The following is a 26,326-nucleotide window of genomic DNA, read 5'->3' on the forward strand; positions in this document are numbered from 1 at the left end:
TTAGAAGCTGGTGTAGAACCGGTTATTAAACAGGCCTGTGGAGGGGCAAACTGCGGTCCATGGGCCGCATCCAGCCCATGGGACCATCCTGTCCCAGGCCCTTTAAATTGCAACCAGAGCCCCACTGCTGGAGCCCTGGGGCTATTTAAAAAGTCCAGGGCTCTGGCTGCTTCTACTGCCCCAGCCCTTTAAAGAGCCACCGGAGCCCCACCACCACTACTCCAGGGCTCTGATGGCTATTTAAAGGGCTGGGGCGGTAGAAGCAGGCCCACCACTTCCGGGGGCCAGAGCTGGCCCCAGCGTACAGGTAAGTCACTGGACTTACTTTCACCCCTGGTCTCAGGAGGGGGTGGTCAGGGGACAAGGAGCGGGGGTCGGGGGGTTTGATGGATTGTAGGTTCTGAGAGGGGCAGTCGGGCAGGACGTGGGTTGGGTTGGGATGGGGGGAGGGGAGACAGGCACGTGGGGCTTGTACTCACTGCGTGGTTCCCTACTGGGTCTTTGGTGGCACTTCAGCGGCGAGGGGGGGAGTGTCTTCACTCGCTCCAGGTGAAGGACCCGCTGCCAAAATGCCACCAAAAACCTGAAGCGAGTGAAGATACACACACACACACACCCGCCGCTGCCGAAGTGCTGCCAAGGTCAGGGTAGGGAACCGGTTATTAGGATTTTGGGAGCTCATCACTGGGTGTGGGGATCAGAGGGGCTTTTTTGCATGGTCAAACTGAGCATGCTCAGAAACATCTGCTGAAACTGCTACTCTTCACCCTGTCCTTATTAGTCATAAGATTCTGCTGACTGCTTTTTGCAGGGGTTAAAAAGGAGCAAATCAGAGGAGCGGGGTGGCCAGGGTCTGAGCAGGGGGCAAAAACTGACTAGTCAGGGGGCCAAGCAGCTGGAGGCAGGGTTAGGATAGGAACTGAAGGCAAAATAAGAGATATGGGGGGAAAAGGAGCTGGAGTCTTTTACACCCCAATAACTGCTACAGGGGGCAGCGCCCTACAGGGAGCAGTTTCCCGCCCCACACGCTACGCTGGCGTGTGTCTGACGCAACCAAAAGGACGTTCCCTTGGGGCAGCTGCTGCTGCTGCGCGCGCAGTCCAAACGCCTCCTTTTCTCGCCATCCTTCGCCCGCGCGGTGCATTGTGGGAGTGGCGCCAAGATGGCGGCGGCCGCCGCCGCTGCTGCTACTGCCGCCCTGAGCTGGAGGCGGGTCCCTTCCTCCACCGGGCCGGTGCCCCGCTCCCGCCACGGGCACCGCGCCGTAGCCATCCGCGAGCTGGTGATCATCTTCGGGGGCGGCAACGAGGGCATCGCCGACGAGCTGCACGTCTACAACACGGGTACGGGGCGCGGCCCGCTGCGGGCGGGTCCGGGGCCGCCGCCGCCGGGCCGGGCGCGCTGGGGCTGCGCGGAGCTCCCAAGGGAGCCATAAGTGCGGGTGCAGGGGCCATTGGGGGGCGCGTGTGTGAGGGGGTGGATGTGGGTGACGGGGCGGGAGGGATGTTTCCTGTCTCTGCTCCGCTGATTTCCGTGGGACTCCGGTTTCTAGCCCTGGGTGTCCGGCGGCAGCTGCTGTCGTGTGGGCTGCAGGCCGCTGAGAGAAAAAATCGTCCCTAGATTTGGGTCCTGCTGGCGTTGTGCCAGCATTTGAACGCCGAGGCTGGATTTACGCCCTGTTCGAAGGCAAAGGAAGTTAAGTCCCCAGGTGTGACTCTGTCACATCCTCCTCTTTAGCTTGGGAGGCTTGGATGGAATTGACCGAGAAGGTGCCTGTTGAGCAACTGGAGAGCAGCTTATTCCTCTTGTCTCTCCTTCATCCTCCAAATTCCACTTGTTCCTTCTGGCGGCAGCCCAAGGCACTGCATCTGAAGAGCGATAGATCTGGGTTAGAAAAGTGAATGTGGCTGCATTGGGAGTTTTTCCAGATAGCCGCTCCTGAAGACTAATTTTATTCATGAAAGAATAAATGCTGGAACATTTACTGCGCAGAATCCCGTCCAACTGGGGTAGTTGTGTAGAAGTTCAGTGTGTGACATAAGATGGGGAATAAATAGGCTGTTCTATACGAATCAGTTTTTGCTACTGCTGGTTGCGATAAGAATTAAAGGACACCCAAGTTGAGAAAATGAGAGCTATACCATAATTTTACCTCTCCAAATGCAAGTACTCTAGAAACATATACAAATAGCAAAAAAATGGTGGTATGATTTTTGTGAAAGCATTTTAGCTGAAGTCAGGGATTGTGAAAAGATTTTGAAGGTAGCTCATTAAGAGGAGAAAAGTCAGGTTCTCTTCTGAGCAAAATTTAGCCATACCAGCTTGCAGATAGGACTTTGCTACACTTTAACAGATGCAGCCAGTTTAAAACCCTCACTTTTTAAAATGTCCTAATCTACTATATTATAAATAATACAAGAGATTGGGGAAAGTTATTTACATTTTACTTTGTGTATTTACTGTATTCCTTGTAGAATTATTTTAATAGTTTCCCTTATTGTGAGCGAGAGTGTGTGTGTGTGGGGGGGAATCAGATAGCCAAAGGGGAGAAAAATATTTACAGTTAGAAAATTCAAATGTACATGTATTACTGGTAGAGGTAAATATAATGAAACTTTTTAACACTGACTAGATGTCAAATTGACTATGTCCCTTTAAAACACTGTATGATAGTAAAAGTGTATGTGACTTTGACCTTTATTTCATTGACAGTAGAAAGATGTCTTCTTTGGAAAGAGTCTGTGGAAGTCAGTGAGTCTGATTAGTGTGAGAGACTTTCACTAGTTACCTGGGCATGTCTTCTGTAGGGATAATTGTGACAAATTTGCTGCAGTTGTTAACATTAATTCAGTTTCTGCACCAATCTAGTTATGCTTTGTGATAGCAGGGTTAGATGACATAGTGCTGAAAACAGTGTTAGTAACAGAAACCACATCTTCACTAAAACTCTGAGTATTGCTAAATTTGATTAATCTGAACTGGTGTTGGCAATAATGGGAATTTTTTCAAAAGGTTCTCTAGTGTTGACAGAGGCATAGAGTGTGTGATCTAGAACTTAGTATAACTGTGTAGGAAGCCAGAACTACTACTGTTGTGAGCTTGGGCATGACAATTACCCACTTTGACCTTGTATGCTCTATCTAGGACAGTTCCACAGATTTGTCACCAAAAAGAATGTCTTAGATATGGGAATCTCCCTCACATCCTCTACAGTGAAAACTGATCCAAAGAATTCATTTAACTTCTCCGCAATGGCCTTGTCTTCCTTGAGTGCTTCTTTAGCATCTCGATCATCCAGTAGCTCCACTGATTGTGTGGCTGGCTTCCTGTTTCTGATGTGCTTAAAATTTTTTACTGTTCACTAGTTGCTCTGCAGATTCTTTTTTGGCCTGACTAATTAAACTCTGGCAAGTCAAGTGTAAAAGTATATGTTCAGTAACATCTGTTTCACAGAGCAGTGATTGATGTGTTGTTGTTTCCATCAATTGACTTGCTTTTTATTTTATAACCTCTTTATTGTTATCCTTTCCCATTCAGAGCCACCTACAGTCAGTAAAGAAGAAAATGTCTCTTATGTGTCCCTCTTTTGATGGCAGAGTTGTTAAAGGAGCATCAGTCACTCTGTGGGTGTTTTAAAAAATATATATTTTTTATACTATAGCTACAAATCAGTGGTTTCTTCCTGCTGTTAGAGGAGATATTCCTCCAGGCTGTGCAGCCCATGGATTTGTCTGTGATGGTACCAGAATATTAGTGTTTGGCGGAATGGTTGAATATGGAAGATACAGTAATGATTTATATGAATTACAGGTAAGAAACACAACAAAGACCTTTCAGTTTTAAAGATTGCTGAATTTATCCATTTTGCTAAAAGATTCCGCTTTTATTTAAGTAAAATAATTGAGTTTGGAATGATCTAGCAGGCTGCAACTCTTAGAAAGCTGGCGTCGATGAGCATTGTAATTAGGTTTTACTTCATCATTAATTTATTATCAGTTGTTACTTACCCTCCTAAATCAAACAGGAATAAAGCTATCAGGAAATATTCAATAAATTAATACTCCACTAAAGATTATACAGAAAATATGCAAAAAATAGTCCATGATGTTATCATCTTGACTCTCAAATTACACTTATTGATTGTATGTGAGCAGATTTGATTTCTGAAGCGGTCTTTTTTCTTTTTTCCTCCCCTTTAAGGCAAGTCGATGGCTGTGGAAAAAAGTAAAACCTCAGCCTCCATCTATTGGTTCACTACCTTGTCCTCGACTTGGCCATAGCTTTTCTTTATATGGTAACAAGTGTTATTTATTTGGTGGCCTGGCAAATGAAAGTGAAGATTCAAACAATAACATTCCCAGGTATGCTGATTGGATTTAATCAAAATATATAAATAATAGATGTGACAAGCCACAAACAAAAAAACCTTCCAAACTGTTCAATGAAGAAGAAATTTTTTTCCATGTCCCAGATGGTAAAGTGATGAAATTACTAGAAATGCATGTTAGATAGCCGTTGCACACTAAAGGGGCTTTGCTATAGTCTTCCCATTAGGTTTGTTGCAGGGAGAACTGGCTAGAACAGAGGTGGGCAAACTATGGCCCGCGGGACCGTCCTGCCTGGCCCTTGAGCTCCCTGCTTGGGAGGCTAGCCCCCGGCCCCTCCCCGGCAGCCTCAGGTCACTGTGCCGCCAGCGCTCTGGACGGCAGGGCTGAGAGCTCCTGCCAGACTGCGCAGATGTGGAATATTGGAGCCACCTATAGAGTTGCCACCTGTCCAGGATTTTCCAGGATCATCCCTTTGGAAATCTGTAAGAGTGCACACTGACAGCTGATCAGTTTGGGCTCAGGATCATCCCCTATCTCCCAGGTTTTTGCACCTCAGAGATTTCAACCCAAGCAGCGTGAGGTCAAGGAGAGGGACTTTGCAGAAGAGGGGAGATATTTCGCCTTCCTCTGCAGCATGGGGCACGGGTCACTTGCTGGAGGATTCTCTGCAGCTTGAGGTCTTCAAACCACAATTTGAGGACTTCAGTAACTCAGATATAGGTTGTTTGTTTGTTACAACAGTGGGTGAGTGAGAGTCTGTGGCCTGCATTGTGCAGGAGGTCAGACTAGATGATCGCAGTGGAACCTGAATAGACTGCCGTTTTGCGGAATTCCAGGATTAGCTACTAAATTTTTGAACAGTAGTCTCTCTCCTTCAATCTCCTGTTGGAGAAACATCAGATGACCTTATTGGGTACGTCTACACTGCAATTAAACACTCACATCAACTGACTGGTGCTCAGGCTCAGGGCTGTTTAATTGTGATGTAGGTGCCTGGGTTGAGACTGGAGCTTGGGCTCTGGCACCCTGCAAGCTGGGGGGATTCCAGAGCCTGGGCTCCAGCCCAAGCCCAAATGTCTACACTGCAGTTAAACAATCCCTTAGCCTGAGACCCACAAGCACGATTCAGCTGATATGGGCCAGCCACAGGTGTTTACTTATAAGGTAGACATACCTATATATATCTTTATACAGTGCTTTGGCATGCTATTAGTATTTTTAATTTAAATTAATTGAAGTTCACATGAGTCTTCCTGCTTCAGTGGATTTGGGTTGGAAGATTTGTTCACTAGGATGTTGCAGAGAACCATGGAATGTGCTGCATTTACAAACACTTCAAAGTACAGTTAATTTTAAATCAACACACATAGGATAACAAAGCTGAAAATACTCCCCTCTTTCCCCCACAGCTAGCTACTGGCTAACTGCAGTAAAGTGCCAAAACTCTATTCTCCCTGTTAAACAAGATTTGACTGAAACAAGGATCAGAACTCAGTTCTCTAAAAGTAACTTAGTATAAGTGGAAAGCAACAATGAGTCCTGTGGCACCTTAAAGACTAACAGATGTATCGGAGCATAAGCTTTCGTGGGTGAATACCCACTTCGTCACGAAATGGGTATTCACCCACGAAAGCTTATGCTCCGATACATCTGTTAGTCTTTAAGGTGCCACAGGACTCATTGTTGCTTTTTACGGATCCAGACTAACGGCTACCCCTCTGATATTTTACAATAAGTGGATTTCATTTAATTCAACAATAAATGGTGAATTCCTCCTTCACTGACCAACCCGAGGGCATTCTGCTCATATTCTGCTGATGTACCATATCATAGTGTATTTATCGTTTACAGTTTAGCAAGCAGCTCTTCCATTGCTGAGGAAATTTGTTCAGATGTAGTGAATCATGCTAAGAATCTTGGTGTCACTTTTGAACATGGTTTTTTTTGTGGAATGCCACATGTCAAAGGTGGTATGAAAGCAGACTTCCTTCGATGTACAGTTTGTACCTGATAACGTTCCATATTTTGTTCCTCGTTATATTTAAATATCATCTCAATATTTCTAAAACCTATTTTTTTAGAATGAATACTGGTCCTATGGTTAGCTTCCCTTTTATAAATTGGATCTTCCTCCTTTTTGCTTGTTTTGAAAAGAATGCTATTTTGTGGAGTTAGTTTTTATTCTGTTTGTAGAGCCCCTACCATCAAATGTTTGATGGGTACTATAAAAATAAAATCATTATAGCCCTCTGCTATGATAACTTTTTGGGGAAAAAAACAACATAAAGAGGTGAATTTTAGACCCTCAGCAATGTTCACTTTTATAATCCTTCAGTTATATTTTTCAATATCTTCCTAATATTACACTAGATATTTAAATGATTTCTATGAACTGGAGCTGCAACATGGTTCTGGAGTCGTAGGCTGGAGCATTCCAATGACCAAAGGGATCTTGCCTTCTCCTCGAGAATCCCACACAGCCATTGTGTATTGCAGAAAAGATTTGGGAAATCCAAAGATGTATATTTTTGGAGGGATGTGTGGCTGTCGACTTAATGACCTTTGGGAGCTTGACATAGGTGAGTTTGGTCAATGTGTGAATCAGCTTAAGTGCATATCTGGTGTTGAGGAAAAGTGAAACCCTATGACAATCAGTGATATAAAATATAAGTGCAGTTAACACATAATTTAACGACCATCCAGTGTGTAGTCTTAATGCCATTTTATTCAGTGGGACAAGATGTGTCCGATTTCTATGACTGTATTACCTTTACCACTAACATGCTGCAACATTCACTTGCACACTGAGATCACTGGTTTTACTAGGATATCTTAAATATTCTTACCAAAATAATTAAAAATTGATTAGCCTTAGTGAAATTGGGATTATAATCGCAATTTCAAATTGGTAAACAGGTTTGTCAACCTATTATATAAATCTGAAAAGGACAGTCAACATAAACATCATCTTAGTGTGAAGTTCTTAAAAAACTGTGTAAATATGAATATAGATATTAGCTTGAAAGGGGCTACCTCCCTGCTTTGTTAAAATCTAATTAATAGTAGGTAAATACACAGTATTTCCTGAAATCCAGGAAGTGATATGCACAAATAGCTATATAGGATATATTTATTACTCTACTGATATGCTATCATCTTATTTTTTTTTTATTTTTTTTTAAAGAAACAATGACCTGGTCAAGACCAGAAACTAAGGGGACGGTGCCACTTCCTCGCAGTCTCCATACAGCCAATGTAATAGGAAACAAGTATGTCTGTTGTTAAAAGCTCAACTATAGAAAGGTACACCTAGTAGGAGAATGATGATATAGTGTTTCTGTATTGGATTACCCTTACCCACCACTGTACAACACAAACAGCTTTGGCCTTGTGGAATGCTCTTCCGGATGTTGTGCCTTTGTGGAATCTATGGAGATAGCAATATGCCATCATCTAAATTAAGGCTGTTAGTGACTTTTAATATTATTACTATTATTATTACATCCTTCTCACACCAATGTTGGCACACAGGGCAGAAACCAGTCTCTTCCATTCCTCTCTGTCATTAGCTGCTGCTTCCATCTGCTCTGTCGTGTTGAGATCAACTCTTCTGCCCTCCCTGCTAAAGGGTGGTCTTAAGGTTTCTTTTGGCCACCCTCGTTTCCTCACACCCGTTGGCTTCCACTTAACAGCATCATGTGGGAGCCTGCATATTGGCATTCGGAGTACATGCCCCAAATATGCCCAACGCATCCTTCTAATTCTAGTGGAGACGAGCTGCTGGTTGGTAATTTCTCGGATCTCTTTGTTGGTAGATAGTAGTAGGTACATAGTCTTCTGTATTCACAGCTTTTCACCTCAAGCCATAACATTTAACAAATTTCAAAAACTCATGAGAATAGAGACAGCTTTTAATACATGTAAATAACCACCCATGCGCTTTTGCAATTGCATAATGATAATCCATAAAACAGGGTTGTGTAATATTTGAACATATGGTAACACATACAATCATCTGAAAGATGGGTCATTCTATAGCTTTGTAGGGACTTCAATATTGTAATATACTGGAGTTGAAGAAAGAAGGGAGAGAGAAACATTCCAGATACTGAGTGAGAGTAGGGAAGGGGGGTGAAGTGTACGTTGAAATGCTAAACTTTAGAGTGATATTTTAAAAAGACTGATATTACTTAGTAGTATAAATAACATTTAGCTTGAATAGATTTTTCCAGGCAATACTGCTGCTAACGGTTTAGGGGGAGAGGTAGAGCTTGATCATTACTTGTACTCTTTCATTTCATAGGCCATCAAAGTGCTGTGGAAATAAATGCACACACGCACACACCAGCCCCATAAACTTCCATCAACAAAACTGAATTCGGTGTCCTGAATCATTTAATTAGACTGAGTCATGCATATATCTAATTCTTTCCCTAGTCCCTTTGGTTAACTATACAAAATAACACCTAAAACCTGGAAAATTGCTGTGTATTCTTTTACTCTCTAAATCAGTGGCTCTCAACCTTTCCAGATTACTGTACCCCTTTCAGGAGTCTGATTTGTCCTGCGTATCCCAAGTTTCATCTCACTTAAAAACTACTTGCGTACAAAATCAGACATAAAAAAACAAAAGTGTCACAGCCACTATTACTGACAAATTGCTTACTTTGTCATTTTGACCATTAAATTATAAAATCAATTAGAATATAAATATTATACTTGCATTTCAGTGTAGTGGTGTGTGTGTGTGTGTGTACAGACACACACACACACACACACACACTGATTGTGTGTGTGTGTCTGTACACACACACACATCAGTATAAACAAGTTGTATGAAATTTTAGTTTGTACTGATTTCACCAGCACTTTTGATGTAGTGTGTTGTAAAGCTAAGCAAATATATAGATGAGTTGCTGTACCCCCAGAAGACCTCTGAGTATTCCCGGGGGTCTGTGTATCCCTGATTGAGAACCACTGCTCTAGATTACTCTTCTACCTGCTAGCATAACTCAGTCCGTCAGATAGCTTTAACAAAGTAAATACACTTGCTTCCAATTTAATCACCTTACAGGTTGTGTATATATGGGGTGGGGGAAGAAGAGTGCCCTCTGAGACAAGATCACAACTTCTGATTTTTATTATTCCTAAAAATGTTATCAGATTGTATTTCATACAACGCATTTCTAATTCTGATATGACAGTCTTTTAAAATGGTCTGTTGTGAATAATACATGGAAGGGCTGTAGAAGTTTTGTGTAAATGTTTAACTTCTAAATATCTAGCCGTTTCAGATGCCTTTATTGAGAATACAAAATTAATACACCTCTGGGATATTTCTTAAGTGTCCTGGTGCATAATGTGGAATATTTCTCAGTTATTTTGCTCAACACTTGATAGACCTGTAACAGCACCGATTAGAAAGAGACGTGGGGCATAAACAAACTCTTGTAAACTATGATTGAGACACTAAAATCCTGTAAATATTCTGTTTTATCGTAGAGTATATAATGAGATGGAAAGATGCAATAGGCCTGGGAATGTTGTTAATTAGCTTTGTCTTTTTTTCCCCCCCCCATCCCTCTTCCCTTATTTTTAGAATGTATGTTTTTGGTGGATGGGTTCCACAGACAGTGGAGGATGAGATTTCTGCTCGTGATGGTGAATGGAAGTGTACCAGTTCATTTTCTTATCTAAATTTGGGTTAGTATTTCTGCCCTTCTTGTTGATAATGATAAATTGAACACTTGTTTTAACAGATGTAAACCTATGAGTAAAGTCTGAAAAAAATATTCTTCGGTGACTTTAGAACTAGACATGAGTTTCACATCCCCCCCGGCACATGTTTTACACTCAACCTCCCCATTGAGTTGGGTGCACATTTAATTCAGGAAAAAATACTTTTTGGATAATAGATGTCATGTTGTAAATAGGGCTGTCAAGCAATTAAAAAACATTAATTGCGATTAAGCGTGTGATTTTTAAAAAATTAACCGCGCGATTAATTGCACTGTTAAACAATAGAATACCATTTAGTTAAACATTTTTGGATGTTTTCTGCATTTTCAAATATACTGATTTCAATTACAACACAGAATACAAAGTGTATAGTGCTCACTTAATATTTATTTTTGATTACAAGTATTTGCACTGTAAAAAAAGAAAAAATAGTATTTTTCAATTCACCTAATATGAGTACTGTAGTGCAGTCTCTTTATCATAAAAGTTAAACTTACAAATGTAGAATTATGTACAAAAAAACTTGCAATCAAAAACAAAACAACATAAAAATTTTAGCGCATGTAAGTCCACTCAGTCCTACTTCTTGCTCAGCCACTCACTGTTGTAGGAGATCAGGCTGCCCGCTTCTTGTTTACAATGTTACCTGAAAGTGAGAACAGGTGTTCTCATGGTACTGTTGTAGCTGGCATTGCAAGGTATTTACATGCCAGGTGTGCTAAAAATTCATATGTCCCTTCATGCTTCAGCCACCATTTCTGAAGATGTGTCCATGCTGATGATGGGTTCTGCTCGATAACAATCCAAAGCAGTGTGGACCGACACACGTTCATTATCTGAGTCAGATGCCACCAGCGGAAGACTGATTATTTTTTGGTGGATTGGAGTCTGTAGTTTCCACATCAGAGTGTTACTGTTTTAAGACTTCTGAAAGCATGCGCCACACCTCGTTCCTCTCAGATTTTGGAAGGCACGTCAGATTCTTAAACCTTGGGTTGAGTGCTGTAGCTATCTTTAGAAATGTCACATTGGTACATTCTTTGCGTTTTGTGAAATCTTCAGTGAAAGTGTTCTTAAAATGAACATGTGCTGGGTCATCATCCGAGACTGCTGTAACAGGAAATATATGGCAGAATGCGGGTAAAACAAAGCAGGGGCCATGCAATTCTCCCCGAAGGCATTCAGTCATAAATTTAATTAACACTTATTTTTTTTAATGAGTGTCATCAGCATGGAAGCATGTCCTCAGGAATGGTGCCGAAGCATGAAGGTGCATACGAATGTTTAGCATATAGGGCACATAAATACCTTGCAATGTTGGCTACAAACGTGTCATGCAAATGCCTGTTCTCACTTTCTGGTGACATTGTAAATAAGAGGGCAGCATTATCTCCCTTAAATGTAAAAAAACTTGTTTGTCTTAGCGATTGGCTGAACAAGAAATAGGACTGAATGGACTTGTAGGATCTGAAGTTTTACATTGTTCTGTTTGAGTGCAGTCATGTAACAAAACAAAAAAAATCTACATTTGTAAGTTGCACTTTCATGACAATGATTGCACTTACAGTACTTGTATGAGGAAAATTGAAATACTATTTCTTTTATCATTTTCACAGTGCAAATATTTGTAAGCAAAAATAATATATACTTTGATTTAAATTACGACAGAATACAATATATGAAAATGAAGAAAAAATCCAAAATATTTAATAAATTTCAATTGTCATTCTATTTAACAGTGCAATTAAAACTGCAGTTAATCATGATTATTTTTTTAATTGCAATTAATTTTTTTGAGCTAATCGGGTGAGTTAACTGCGATTAATCAACAGCCCTAATTATAAACATTCAGCAGCATTGTAAATACAGAACAATGCTGGGGTAACTCCACATTAGGGTCTGTATTCTATTATATTCCTGTCGTATAAGACAAGGTTTTTGCCAGGATCCTTTTAGTTATGTACAGTGAACTACCTTTAGGACCCATACCTCTTTACTGTACGTTTCCACATGATGCAACCAAAGATTGGGAAAATGGCTTCTACAAATGTGTCTCCTGGCAAAAAAAATTAATTGATCATATATGATACAAATCAGTTTGTGTGGGCTCAAATGATGTGCCTGCAATGTAGATGATATCTGGTTTAACTTCAGAGGTTAGAGAATATTGGAAACATTAATGATTCAAATGAGTAAATATAAACATATGTATAATCTCATAGATGATCACTTTCCCTTTGACTAGTTAGGTGGATTATTATCTGTATTTCTTGTTTTGAAAACACTTATTGAATGGTACTGATTATTTCAAGTTTCACTTACTAGATACCACAGAATGGATAAGTCTAATCTCAGATTGTCAGGAAGACAAAAAGAACTTGTTACCTGGGCCAAGAGCTGGACACTGTGCTGTGGCCGTCGGTACTCGTCTGTACATCTGGAGTGGTAGAGATGGTTACAGAAAAGCTTGGAACAATCAAGTTTGCTGCAAGGATCTTTGGTATTTAGATACAGGTGTGTAAGAACATAATAAAAGTACTATAATATGTTGTAGTATAGAAACTTGGCATCATACCTGCTCAGACGTTTTACTCTATAGCAAATTCATTGAACTTTTAAATCTCAGATTTTTCTAGTAAAACATTGCTTCAGTGTTGATGCATTTAAAGATTATTGTTATGGTTTTCTGCTAAAAACAATGATCTTTTTCACAGGCCTCAAATTCCACAGGCCTGCAAAGAGGCTTTATGAGGCTAAATTTAGTAAAACACCTCTAAGATTCTTGACTACAAGATGCTATAGAGGGCATATTATTTAAATATTTGTAAGTTGTGGGGTTTTTTTTTCTTCCTGATGTGCACTTTAAATTTGCCTTAATTTCACTTTATTGTTGCTCCTACCGCTTTCACCACACTAAACAATTGCTATATTTGGTGTTTGCACAATTCAGGTACTTGTAAAAGGTTGTGTTCCACTCTTAGTTGCCTAATGAAACTATAATATTCTCACATTTTCTCATAGGTCGTCGTCTGCTGCTTAGCCATTTTTGTTGAATTCTGTCTAATTGCATTCAGTGCTAAAGATACTTAGACCAGTCTTCTGGCTGCATTCTCAATAAAGCTTTCTAGGGAGCCTCTGTTCTCCGTGATCTTTAGGCATATGCAGCCTAAAACCTCATTGTTTTTTCTGCTGCCAAATAAGTAAGAAAAGGCATGAGACTTGAAAAAATGTGCCTTGTATGACACTTGAGAGAGACAATTTTAGTATTTTCTGGCTTTATTTTATAACCTTTTTGAAAAATGCTTTTTGTCATGTGGCCTATGCCATATGTATTTTAGAGAAATGAGAACCGTTGATGTACTGTCATTACACAAATCATTTGAACTGCAATGAAAGAGCAACTTTAAACATTCCAGTTGTATTTAATTGGTGTATTTTAGAGAAACCGCCAGCACCATCACAGGTACAGCTGATCAGAGCTACAACTAATTCTTTTCAAGTAAAATGGGATGAAGTTCCTACAGTTGAAGGATATCTTCTTCAGTTAAATGCTGACTCCCCAGCACCTACAGTGACTGGTGGAATTGTGGTTCCTGAGACTGCTCTGCTGAATTCACAAGGTAATACTATAATATTTCCCTTAAATGAAACTACATTCCTACAAAGGTTCCTGTAGATATTTACATAGATATATTAATTTTAAAATGGATAGTTAAATATGTAAGATAAAGACCCAAATCCTTGGCTATGCCTAGGGAGTGCACACACTGCAACTCAAGAGTTGAAAATCTGGTTTTAAACTGCCCTTGTGCTTCCTGACCCTGAGTTGGCTGAATGGTGGAGTGGTTTGTTGATGTAAGCTTGAACTTCATGAGCCTTGATACGAGGCCGGAAAATACAATGCTCAGAATGGATTTTTGTACTTCGCTATCTGATATCCTGAAATCTAGCTGCGACTTTGGCCAATGCATGAAGTAATGGGGACTGAGTTCAAAGGTAAGTTTAAAATCCTATTTGTATGTGACTCAAAGGACAAGATAATGGGAAAAGGATTTCCATTGATTTTGTTTGCTCTTATAGTAGCACTAAGTCTGAAATGAAACTGTAACTAGAAACAGGGATTTTGACAGATGAAGGCCCTGATTCTCATTTACACAAAAGCATCTTCATACTGCTCTGGCGCCCGCTCACTGGGATAAAATAGACTCCATATAAAGCATTTTAATGCTTCATAGAATCAATGGGTGTTTGTTTTTGTTTACCTGTAAGGTGGTTCTACTCAACAGCAAAGTCTATAATCAATGACTATCATCCTTCCTCCAGGAATCAAGCTGGATCTTCACAGCCAAACAAATCACATGGTTCCTAATAATGTAAGTGTGAACTGAAGATTCTCAAATCAGGACAATGTTTTAGTGATGGTCTCACTTCCCACCCTAATTTGCCAATTTTAAGAGTGAAATATTTTTACGTTTAAATTTACTGCTTAGTTACATTACCTTTGTTCTAATGATGCTACCTCACTTCCTGATTGAATGAAGCATCTTGAAAAGCCATTGCTGATGATACAAGAGTGAAGCTGTAGTTGCATTGAGTACTTTATGGTAGCTGGGAGCCTGATATCAAGAAGAAAATCTCCATCATCAAAGCCCCAGCAAAATGGGTACAGGGAGGCAGAGAGGATATGCTACTTTATTAGAGCCTTGGTGAAATTCCTTTCTTTGTAGCAGGCTCCTAATATGGTGTTTGGAAGCCTGTCAGTAGCAGCTGGCTCCTAATATGGCTCTTGGAAATATGTGAAAAACAATGTGTGTATAGCTGACTTCCCATATGCTCTGTTACCAGGAAAAGAAGGGTCATTAAAAGAGAGATTCTGGTTAAAAAGACTTAAACTTTCAAAAATCTAGATTAGGTCAGAACTGTTTAAGGCCTCTTAAAACAGGCAAACTTGTGTGGAATCAAAAATTGAAGACACTTAAAGACTACAACTTGTTCCTCAGGACTAATTGGGGATCTTAATGAAATACAAGTTTTCTTTAATAATGCTATAGTTTCTTGCAGGAAGCCTGTTGATATGAGTATGGAGGTGGGATTTCTAATAAAATTTCTTTAATCTTTTTTGGAATATAGTTGAGCCTGCATGTACTTTTATGTGATTATTTGCAAATAAACTAAATGTACATGATAACTTTTAACGTGCACTTCCATTTAAGAATACCAGCGGTCTCCAAAACAGAGTTTGAATGTTACAAGGACACTGTCAGATCAAATTTAGACTTTGTGAAAAGCTTGTTTTACAAGTTTAATTACTTCCATCTTTATTTGAAATTCCAGTGGAAAGGTTTTATGACCAAACATATCCTTGCAATGTTTGCAGCTCAAATTGTAAACTTTAACAATTTTATTGTAAACAAACAATTGCTTTCTTTTTGGCTAGGTACAAGTTGCATCTAATTCATTACTAAAACTAGAAGCTAAAGAAAATATTACTGAACCTGAAAACATTGCTACGCAAGAAGCTACAAAGAAAAACCATCTAGATTCTAGAGGATTCAAAGAGTCAAATGCCCCCTCACTTTTGCCAGCGTGCACTTTAGGTAAGAGTTTATTCAGTAGAGATTAAAGAAAAGTTGGAGTTAAAATCTTGCAAATATAGCAAAGTAAGAATATTTGAGTGTTTTTAAAAAGTTAAGCCTTTCACAAAGTGTTTGTTCTATACATATTTATAACAGTGAGGAAAGATGAAACCATAATTTGTCCCTAGTTTATTGTGCTTGAAGAGGAATAAAGTTTTCGGTTCTGTCATTATGATGACAAATATTGGCTATAAACAGCTCTCTACAATAGAGAGATCTGTTGCTACAGGTTGAAAATTGGCATACAAAGTATCAACCCAGAAACTAACTTCTACAGTTTATTATGTTTCTAGTCACTTAAATTGCATGCACTGGCAAAAATTTAGGATTTCAACGTCGCTAGGAATTGCTTTCTTATCAATGTTAAAATTTTTACCTCCCAGATTTAATGCTTAGCAGAATAACAGAATTTAATCAGATGGGCCTATTTTATCAATCAAGGAACTAAGAAGCATTTCATGTACCTGTCTGTAGTTAGGTATTTTTGTGTTTTGTGTAAATATATCAACTGGTATGGGGGAGAAATTGCTATTAATTAAATAACACCAAAGTTGGTGTATGGCAGGGATCTAACCAGACTTCTTCTAGTGTGACTCTGGCTAGCATCAATTCCTATATCAGGCTAGAAAACAACTAGATCAAGCTGATATTTATCAGTTGACATCAATATTGAAGTCGAATTAATATTTTCCATTCCATATTGCAGGTCCTCAGACTTCAGCAAATGTAGCTGAATTACATGACTTGGACATACGAACTGTAAATCCTGATGCTTCTGTATCCAGTACTGTCTCCAGCACACAAACTATGGTAACCCAGCAGGCTGTTAAAACTGAGTCATCAAGTACAAATGGGGCAGTTGTTAAAGATGAAACTTCACTAACAACATTCAGTTCAAAATCTGAAGGTTTGAAATGTGTTTCACATACTGTATTTTGAGCCATATTTATCTAAGGCCATCCAACTTCTAGTGTGATGGGAAATTTGTCATCTTTGAATAGTGGCTGGGATTGAAATAATGGTTCAGGCATTGATGATATTGGTCAAGCTGAAAGATCTCTGCCCTGGTCTTACTTTAAAATGAGGATAATCCTTACACACTTTTTGTAAACCATTTTGATTTGTGTGGGTGAAAAGTGCTACAGATGTTCATTATAAATTGACAGATATCCACCTTTTAGATAATGGTAGCCACCAACTTTGGTGCCAATGCACATTTGCTCTCTCCAATGTTTTTCTGGCTACAAAGGCAAGATAATCAAATGGTGACCTCAGATCATCTTAATTTCTTTCCAAATTGGAAGCCTCATACCACAGATTAGATTAAATTAACCAAATTTATTATTTTAGACTGACCACCTCATAATGTATGATTGAAATGAACAGGTTATGTAAACTCAATATATAAACAATGCTAATACAAAATTTCTTGATGGAAGTGAATATGCAATATTTGCCATCGCCTGGGAGCAGTAACTACTGGTTGACCCTTTCCTGGTGTTGTCTTGCATACACAAGCACTATTCTAAAAATTTGACATGTAAGCACGGAATACAAATGGAATAATTAGATTTGTCTGAATCTTGAATAAAATTATTATAATGTAGTGAATTATTTTTTTCTCTTCCAATTGGTGGGTTATTTAAAAAATGTATTATTTTCTGTATTCCTTGTTTAGAGTTCTCACATGATCTGTACTGGTATGCATGAGTAAGGCTCAGGTTATGTGACTTCCAGAGACTTCCGTGACATTTTCCACTTCAGACCCGGGGCAACGGCTGGAGCTGTTAGCCGGTGGGGGGACTCTAGCACTCTCAGCCAGCCTGGGGGAACCCTGGCGCTCTCAGGAGCAGCGGGGGGGACCCCGGAGCCGCAGCAGCTGTGGGTGCTGGACCTCCTCCCTCCCTCCCTCCCCATTTTGTCACGGTTATTTTTAGTACAAAGTCAGGGACAGGTTACAGACTTCTGTGAATTTTTATTGCCCGTGACCCGTCCGTGACTTTACTAAAAATAACCATGACAAAATCTTAGCCTTATGCATGAACAATACATTTAAAATTATTCATTGCCTAGGTTTAAAATTTAGGTGGTTCATACTGGGTGGGCAATTTCTGCCCCAATCTGATTTGTTTGTGTACAGTTCAGTACTGTTGTAAACAGAATTTATATACAACTTTAGGCCATAACTCTTAATAATGCCACTGCCTTAGAATTGTGTAGATCCACTCTTAAGAGTTGTTCTGTAAATTTAAAACCAACAGTTAGTTTAAAAAAGCTATTAAAATTGTCAGGTTGTAAATAGCACTGCATGTAAAACTTACCAAACTATGTCTGAAATACTGAATAGACTTTTTCAAGAGACACTTCTCACTGAAATCCATTTACAAATTTTATAAGCTATGGAGTTTCTTTACATGTCAATTGTTTTATGTCAACTAACGTTTTTAATATAATTCTTGTTTCTAGTTGCTGAAACTACTTTTATAATGCCTTCAGCCAAGGTCAGGACTGGTCACACAAATAACTCGACTGTGCACTTATCTGTAAGTATGTGACATTGCATAATAAAAACGAATCATTAAATCTGTACTTAGTCTCAGGCCCCTCCTGGTTGTTAGTTATACTTTGTTTGAAAGAAAAACATGATGCATTGCTTAGTAGGTTGCTGTGAATAGTACAGATGAAAATTATACATTGTATCCAGTCTCTCAAAAAATGAGAGCTGTGTTGCAAACAGTTTGATTTGAGAGAGTGTAAATGAAACAACTACTCAGGAAAGGTGGGAGGAAATTTAACTACATTTCAACTGTAGTTTCTTATCACTCAGTATAGTACAACTATGTGCATATAGCTGGTATGCGTAATAAATGCATTCTGTAATTAGTACTTTGATTAAAATAGAAGTATGTAGTCTTGCATACTTTAGATCAGCCGTACTGCATGGTTTCAAACCTATAGATAATTGAAGTTCCTTTTGAACTCTGAGATGAGTTAATATAGAACTACTTGCCCCTTTAGAGGTGACAAAAATTCTAATGTCCTTCCTAGAAGAACCTCTTTTCTGGGGCAGTACTCTTAGAAATGGCATCAGAACATCAGTCAATTTGTATTTCAAATAGATATTTTCCTAACATATATCTTGGCACATACTATCTGCATACTTTCCACCTTACGTGTTTGGAAGTACCAGTGTTTTTAGCAAGTTTAACCGCTCAGTATTTTAACTGCATTTGAGTAGTAAATGTATATTTGTTCTTTTGAAGTACAAGAAAGTGTAACTTACTGGAGTTCTTTTTTCATACATTTTAGTTTTGTGAAATGTGACTTTTTTATGTTATGTTAAAGTATGGGTGGTCTATATAACGTGTTCCTCAAACATTAGAAAACTACTCCACTAAGGCAGATGGCAACAGTGAAAACAAGAGAACGACAGTGGTACGATGTGGGAATTTTTAAAAGCAACACTGCTTTGGTGAGCCAGTACTATTTGTTGCCAGAAGAAAAATCAAGCATCTCCAACAAGGTAAGTGCTATTTGTGTGTTAATTTTGGAATGTGTTGCCCATGTATATTAACGGGTTGAGACTAAAGCAGGGGTAGGCAACCTATGGCACGGGTGCTGAACGTGGCACACAAGCTGATGTTCAGTGGCACTCACACTGCCGGGGTCCTGGCCATGGGTCTGGAGGGCTCTGCATTTTAATTTAATTTTAAATGAAGCTTCTTAAACATTTTTAAAACCTTATTTATTTTACATAGAACAATAGTTTAGTTATATATTATAGATTTATAGAAAGAGACCGTCTAAAAACGTTAAAATGTGTTACTGGCATGTGAAACCTTGAATGAGAGTGAATAAATGAAGCTCGGCACAGCACTGCTGAAAGGTTGCCGGCCCCTGGAATAAAGGTTTGGGAAATGTCCTGGTTCAGTACACTGTGGAAGGAGCTAGTGCTAATAGGAGTTCTAGACACACAGTTAAAAAAACTAATTCAGGATTAGTTAGATAGCTGGCAGATATCTTGCTGACTTGTGTTTTTTCTGAGGCTAAATCTTGAACCAGCTGAATAAAATGCATGATTATAGGGAAGGCACACTTAAGTTTTTACTAGTTTTATGCCAGTGTTACATAGGAAATAGCTCTCAAACTGGTAAATTTTCAAACCCGGAAGAACTTTTTGTGTGTGATCACTGGAGGTATGAAAATGTAGAAACCTGCAACTGGATTTCAAAATTAAGAAATGGTGTGGGTTAGCTATACATTTTTAATATAGTATCTGTTTAAATACAACCTTGAAACTTATTCACTGATGTCTCTTCTCCTTTAATTGTGACTCTTTTTAATATTCATTAACATTGTTTGACATTACACATGTCATTACTTAAACAAATGAATGAATTCTGTATTGGTTAGTAGCATAGTGACTTTAAGATTTATACAACTTTATTTTAATAACAAGTAAAAGTTATAGCTCGTGACTATAAACAGCAACTTTTGAAATAAAAAGTTAAGGGACAAAATATAATAGCTTGGGCATAAAACTTGACATTTTTTTCAAATGCGTAACTTAAAAAGCTCGTTCTTCACTATCTTAAAAAAAAATACACTTGCACTAATGCGAGAAAGCAATCAAAAAGCATTTTTTCAGGAAGTGAAAATAGGGATTAGTTTTAATTGTTTATTACCTTATCTATCATTCCTCTGCAGTAGGTCAGTGCTTTAATTCGTATGATTTTTTTAAATTACTGAAATAAAAATATATATTTAGTTTGTTTAAAGAAAACTCATAGAATTGTGCTGCTAATACAAAGCAATGTATGGCAACTCCTGTGTTCCCTACCAAAGCAAATAATTTCTGTTTAGTCCAGTATCCTGCCTTTATCACTGACCATAATCAGATGAAAAAACAAACAAGCCATAATATGCTGTGTTCAGTATAACAGAGCACACACTTCAGAGTGAAACAGCAGCTGAGGATTTCTTTATTACTTCTGGGGATTATAAACTTCTCTTAAATGCTTCTGTTATAAGGGCTTTTCTTAACCCTTATAACAGTTTGACCTAACTTCTTGGATCTATTGTGTGTGTATATACTGGTCACACACACTTCTAAAATCACTTTAAATTTAGTTTTTGCTTAAGCTGAGCCTGCCACCTGCTAATCTATTAGGTTAGGTGTGGATTTTTTTTTAGTGTTTTACAGGTAAACTTATTTACTTGACTTTTGCATTATTTAAATTTTCAGGTGGAAAATGCAGATGTCCCAGACTACAGTTTACTTAAGAAACAGGATCTCTTTCCAGGCACTGTGTACAGGTTCAGGGTTGCTGCAATCAATGGCTGTGGTGTCGGCCCTTTCAGTAAAGTCAGTGAATTTAAAACCTGCATTCCGGGTTTTCCTGGGGCACCTTCAATGGTCAGAATCACCAAGGTGAGAGAGCTGGTTAGGATTTCAGTTTGTGTGGTGTTGTGTTGTCTCCCAAACCTAATCTGGTAATTTCTGGGATTTTTACTTGAAAAAAACAAAAAAAAACTGTCCTAGCATATAGCGTCAAAAATTGATGGGTAAATTCTACGTGCTGTAACACTTTTTTTGTGTGTGTGTGACCTTCTTGTTAAGAACCATATTCAGACACTGAACATTGAGATAGGGGTGTTGATGAAAATATTACCAGGTAGCAAATACTTTTCAGTTCTCTGATCAGTACAGACTTTGTCTAATGTTGTGTTAAACTGTCACTGTCCTGAGGTGCTTGCAGCCTAAAAGAAAAGGCCTGACAACAAGACGTTAAAAGATCCAAAGAATGGTGGTGATTTAGAATGTTTTTAATAAATCAGGTAGTAATCATGTTAAAATGTTGGTCACTCTGAGAAGTTCTTAAAATGACATTGAAATTTGTGTCTCAATGACTGTGTGTTAAATTTGTTCATTTACAAATAAAAAGATGGTGGGTTTTTTTGTTTTTGTTTGTTTTTTAAACTGCCAGCCCAACAAATTCAACTTGGGATCTGAAAATCAGTCTCTGCTTTTTCTGGCTCATGTTATATTACCAATAATACATTTTAAATAGTTTCTTCCATTATTTACACTTACACAACCTCATTCCCTCCAAGATATCCCCTTATTTGTACATCTGGAATCACGGTGTTTGTTCTGCTCTTTGTTTTGCATAAGCCAGAGTAGAAGTTTTCTGTATTCCATACCTGTTTCAGCTCAGACTTGCTATCAAGAGTAAAAGATAGTAAATTCTTTTGTAAGTAAAATAAGCAGCTGTGACTCAGAACAAACATAAGGACTGGTGGTCTGAGTAAGAATGTGCCTTTTCACTCTCTATAGAGAGTATAAACACACTTAAATGGTAATGGAACTTTATGTAATGTGCTTAATTTACAGTTGAGTATCAACACATTGTGATACTATGTTTCAATTTTTTCTCCAGAGTGTAGACTGTATTCATCTTTCATGGGAGCCACCTGTTTCACCTTCTGGAAATATCTTGGAATATTCGGCCTACTTAGCTATTCGTACCACACAAGTACACGAAAACCCAAATCAGCTTGTATTTATGAAAATATACTGTGGTCTTAAAACATCATGTATAGTGACTGCTGCACAGCTTTCAAATGCCCATGTTGATTACACCTCCAGACCTGCTATAGTGTTCAGGATTTCTGCAAAGAATGACAGAGGATATGGACCTGCCACACAAGTTCGATGGCTTCAAGGTAAAGTGGATACCAAATGTAGTGTTAAATGGGATTTATCTGCACTATGAGAAAACTATTTATCAAACCATTTTTCTGTTGTTGAGTCCATTTTTCCTCAGCAGCATGCATGAGGAAACCTCTTCTGCCTAAATGATCTCTACAGTTTTTAGAAACATTTGGTCATTAATTTAAGTTCTGCTTAAAACTTTCAGACAACTTGTTCTATTAATTTGGATGCAAGTAAAAGCTGAAAAGTTTAAAAAAAAAAAAAAAAAAAAAACTGAATCGGTATACTGGTTCACCCCACAGGTATACATTAACAGAAAGAACCCAGCCAAACTTTAGATTCTAATTAGCTTAATTTCAACTTCAACATTTTTGTCCTGCTGATACTGCCAACTAACCTAGCAGCATCCGCTGTTTTGATTGGTCCCTTCTGCCCTTTTTCCTCTTCTTTAATCAGAGAGTAATTTGTTGCCTCTGTATGAGGTGCCCTGATTTTGTTCATTTCCAGTAAGGGCAGTGAAATCACTGCTTTCTCTTAAGATTTCTGAAACTGTGTTAGTATCTTGGCTTATTAGGACATTTAAACCAGTAAAACAATTGCAGGGCTCAAACCAAAGGTGAGCAATTAGAAAACACGATTGTCCACACTTGAAAACTGTTTCTCTAATATGGAGGAAGACAGTGTAGAAGAGTTCAGTTTGGTGTTTACTATTCCAGCCTTGCTTTATTGCCAAAACCCTCAATCTATATACTGAAATCTCAAGAATATAGTTTGTTTGAATGTGTCAGACCACTTAAACGTTCCATGACTTCATATAGATAATGTGTCTCCTTCTTTTCACAGAAATGAAAACATCAAGTTCAAAATAGAAGCACCATAATATAATTCAAGTTATGAATGTAGTGTTTAACATTTGTAATATTTTGTAAATGCTCCAAATATTTTATTTTTGCATTGTTTATCTTAAATTTATATAAACACTTTTTTTTACATTTTGAACATCAGCATTATGCAGCCTTGCTCAGGTTGAACTACCATATATGGAAATTCTTATAGTGAAGATAAATAATTAGATACTATCTTCTATCAACAACCATTCTGATAATTAAAGTTTTAACTATCACTGTCTTTTAAATCTGAAATTGACACTTGAAGCAGAATTTAAATTTGTTACAATTGCAGGTGCACAAGATTATCCGCCACTTGTGCCAGTTTTCAAAGATTTCGTAGAGATTGCCCGTGCTGAAATGTCATTGCACAGATAACTTTGTAAAGCCTCATGATCTCTGTTCAGTTGAAGTTCTTAAACCACATTCATCACTGTGGTATCTGAGTGCAAGGCAAACATTTCCTTTTATTATGGTATCTTAAAATGTATAGAATATTTTAATATATATACTTTTTGTAAAGAAATGATTTTTCTACTATTTGTAACAAATATTTTAATCTTTAAAGGCATTCCCTGAAGATATGCAAATACTAGGAAACTTAGTCACTTCTGTTATGAAAAATATAAATGTAATGTAAATGCACTACTATTAGTTGGGATTATCCTTTTGAAGTTGTACAAATCTTAAATCTGTAAATATTCTTAATGTTTACAAAGAGACCTCTCTGGTCTACTATTAAACCCTTCATGAGGATTCATCCATTTTTTTTAAACCCATATGCTTTGCTTCCAGCATATGCTTGCTTTTTGCACTAATAAGAATTTAATGTACCTCATTCTTATGTTTGTAATCGCTTGTGTTGCTTCCATAACATTTCTGTAATATTTTAGTCTAAAAATTTAACCAAAGTTAAAATACATGGTAAGCAGTTTTGCACATATTGTATGCTAATTCTTATGACCTGTTTATTCCAGTTAGTCTTTATAACTGCTTCATTGGTAGAATTTACAGGTAAAGCAATCAGTTCAATACTCCCATTTACCTATCAGTCATTTTTCATTAATTAGATAGCTATTTAGCTTAAAAAGCACTGCTGTTAGGAATAGGTTGATCCATTCCTGTGCTAAAGAAAATGTTTGTTCACAGTAATAGAACAAATATAAACATTTTAATGCTATTTATTTTTTTAAAATCATTTGTTTACCAAAGTGTAGAGTAAAATGGCTGAATTGTGTGAGGCCACTAGGTGAATAGATTTTGAGGCATCTAATAAGAATTTTTATAAAATGAGTTACTGCACATGTGCAATGAAGTTTATACTTTGCACTTTAAATTTTTCCCTCGATGCCAAAAGAATATACATCAAGGTGGAATTACTTGCCTTTTCCCCTTATATTTGTGTTAAGAACATGCACTGTAAATATGTAATCTTAAAAATTAAGAATAGACTTGCCTGTTTGCTTTGTTTTGGTTTTTAATGGGGGGGCATAGATATTTGGTAAAAGATTCTCAAGAAAAGATTGGCTAACCCAAATATGCTGAAGTAAATTTTTATGGCCAAACTTTAGACTTCTAAAGTCAGGGTTTATAATGTAAGTGCTGATACAGCCTTAACACAGCCACAATCTGTGATGCCATGTAAAAGCACTGGGGACTTTACAAATCTTCATTGTAGAATTGATTGTGACATGAGTGTAGTATAAATAGTTCTACTCATAACAATAGAAAACCTGACAAGAAAAAAAGTGTGTATATAGTGTTGATTTCAACAGATTCATTTGAAACTGAGTATTCACATCATGAATTTTTATATAGGGTTTTTTCCTGCAGAGAAAGTTTTAAATGGGCTTAAAAACATTAGTATAATGGTCTACATCATCAGTTATGACCTTGACACTACCCAGTAACTAAAATCTCCACTTACATGCAGGCTGTAACTAGAAAAGTATAACTTTGCTTTTCTTATTAGTACTGTAAAAGATGCCTTTAGAAAACATTTTATGGCTTTTGTTGGTTGGTAGCTGTGATTGTAGTGATATTATTTAAGAATAAAATCTGTTGGGTACGTCCATGGATGGAGTTTTTGCACTTGGTTTCATATACTTTGCACATTTTATTTTTTAAAGAGTGTGTCACGATGACCAAAGGTAAAACTGTGGTGTTTTCAATCAAAATATGATTTCTGTGTAAGTGTACTTACAGCTGGCTTTATGTAAGTTTTCACTCTCTTCCGTTATCCCAGTTGGGTAATGTTTGAATAGTGAACATATGCAAATCTCCTGTTCCATGCTTTGCAGTTTTACTTTAAAATTAAATTACGTTATACACTGTGAAAATGCACATTGAGGTCTGCTTCTCAGAACTGTACTTGCAAAATGTCTAAATCCCACCTAAGTTTCATCTTAGAGAAACATTTTATATGTTTATAAACTAGATATTGGACAAATATACTGAGATGTCTGTTCCAGTTTTTAAATTTATTTGAAATACAATTGAAATTAGCTGTTTGAGAAACTGCATCAGAAGTCCTCATTATTTCATATTTGTCATTGTTAAAATTCATGTAAACAAAACACCCACATTGATCAGAATACAATATCAGTTTTGTAGAAATTTCAAGGGGTTTGATAGACTTTTCATGAAAGTTCTGACTATATAAGTAGAAAAGTTCTTTTTTTTTTATGGTAGCTGTGGCAGATATTGCAACAACTTAAGAATGTTTTTGTGAAATTTGAAATAAAATGAACGAGAACCAACATTTGGTGTTTAAAGTAATTTTAGCAATATCTTCTAATATAGTTGGAAGTAGAGCACATGATGACCAAGCCAGAAACTTTGGAGATATAGTTAACGATACTATTGTTAACAGGTATTTCAGGGTGGTTGATTTGAGGTGGTTATAGTTTTATGGCCTGTTACTTCAGTGATCTCTACAAAGAAAATTGACGTTTTGTACAATGAAAAAAAATTGAATATATCTTATTTCAAAGCATTGTTTATTCTTTGTAATAAAGTGGT

The 26,326-nt window shown here is 37.7% G+C and overlaps 1 protein-coding gene across 2 annotated transcripts; it reads left to right on the forward strand.

Moving 5' to 3' along the window:
• Nucleotides 1-1,125: 1,125 nt before the first annotated feature.
• Nucleotides 1,126-26,326, forward strand: HCFC2 (host cell factor C2). 2 transcript variants are annotated; one of them, XM_039507651.1, is made up of 16 exons: nt 1,126-1,343; nt 3,662-3,810; nt 4,201-4,361; nt 6,699-6,907; nt 7,513-7,597; nt 9,928-10,031; nt 12,393-12,581; nt 13,508-13,687; nt 14,391-14,440; nt 15,505-15,664; nt 16,410-16,610; nt 18,170-18,246; nt 19,086-19,226; nt 20,949-21,134; nt 22,144-22,429; nt 23,262-26,326. In XM_039507651.1, the coding sequence occupies exons 1-16, from the start codon at nt 1,163-1,165 to the stop codon at nt 23,285-23,287; spliced, it is 2,385 nt and encodes a 794-aa protein (XP_039363585.1). In that variant the 5' UTR covers nt 1,126-1,162; the 3' UTR covers nt 23,288-26,326. The 2 variants fall into 2 exon arrangements, with proteins under 2 accessions (XP_039363585.1, XP_039363576.1); XM_039507642.1 differs by lacking the exon at nt 23,262-26,326 and having other exon boundaries at nt 22,144-22,628.

The sequence above is a fragment of the Mauremys reevesii genome, linkage group 1 (genome assembly GCF_016161935.1).
Source record: "Mauremys reevesii isolate NIE-2019 linkage group 1, ASM1616193v1, whole genome shotgun sequence".
NCBI lineage: Eukaryota > Metazoa > Chordata > Testudines > Geoemydidae > Mauremys > Mauremys reevesii.

Excerpts from the sequence above, each read along its gene's own strand:
- HCFC2 (XM_039507642.1), top strand. The coding sequence starts at position 1,163 with ATGGCGGCGGCCGCCGCCGCTGCTGCTACTGCCGCCCTGAGCTGGAGG. Across the intron at positions 18,247-19,085 it reads ACTCGACTGTGCACTTATCT|AAAACTACTCCACTAAGGCA; the intron begins GTAAGTATGTGA and ends CTCAAACATTAG. Across the intron at positions 21,135-22,143 it reads CAATGGTCAGAATCACCAAG|AGTGTAGACTGTATTCATCT; the intron begins GTGAGAGAGCTG and ends TTTTTTCTCCAG.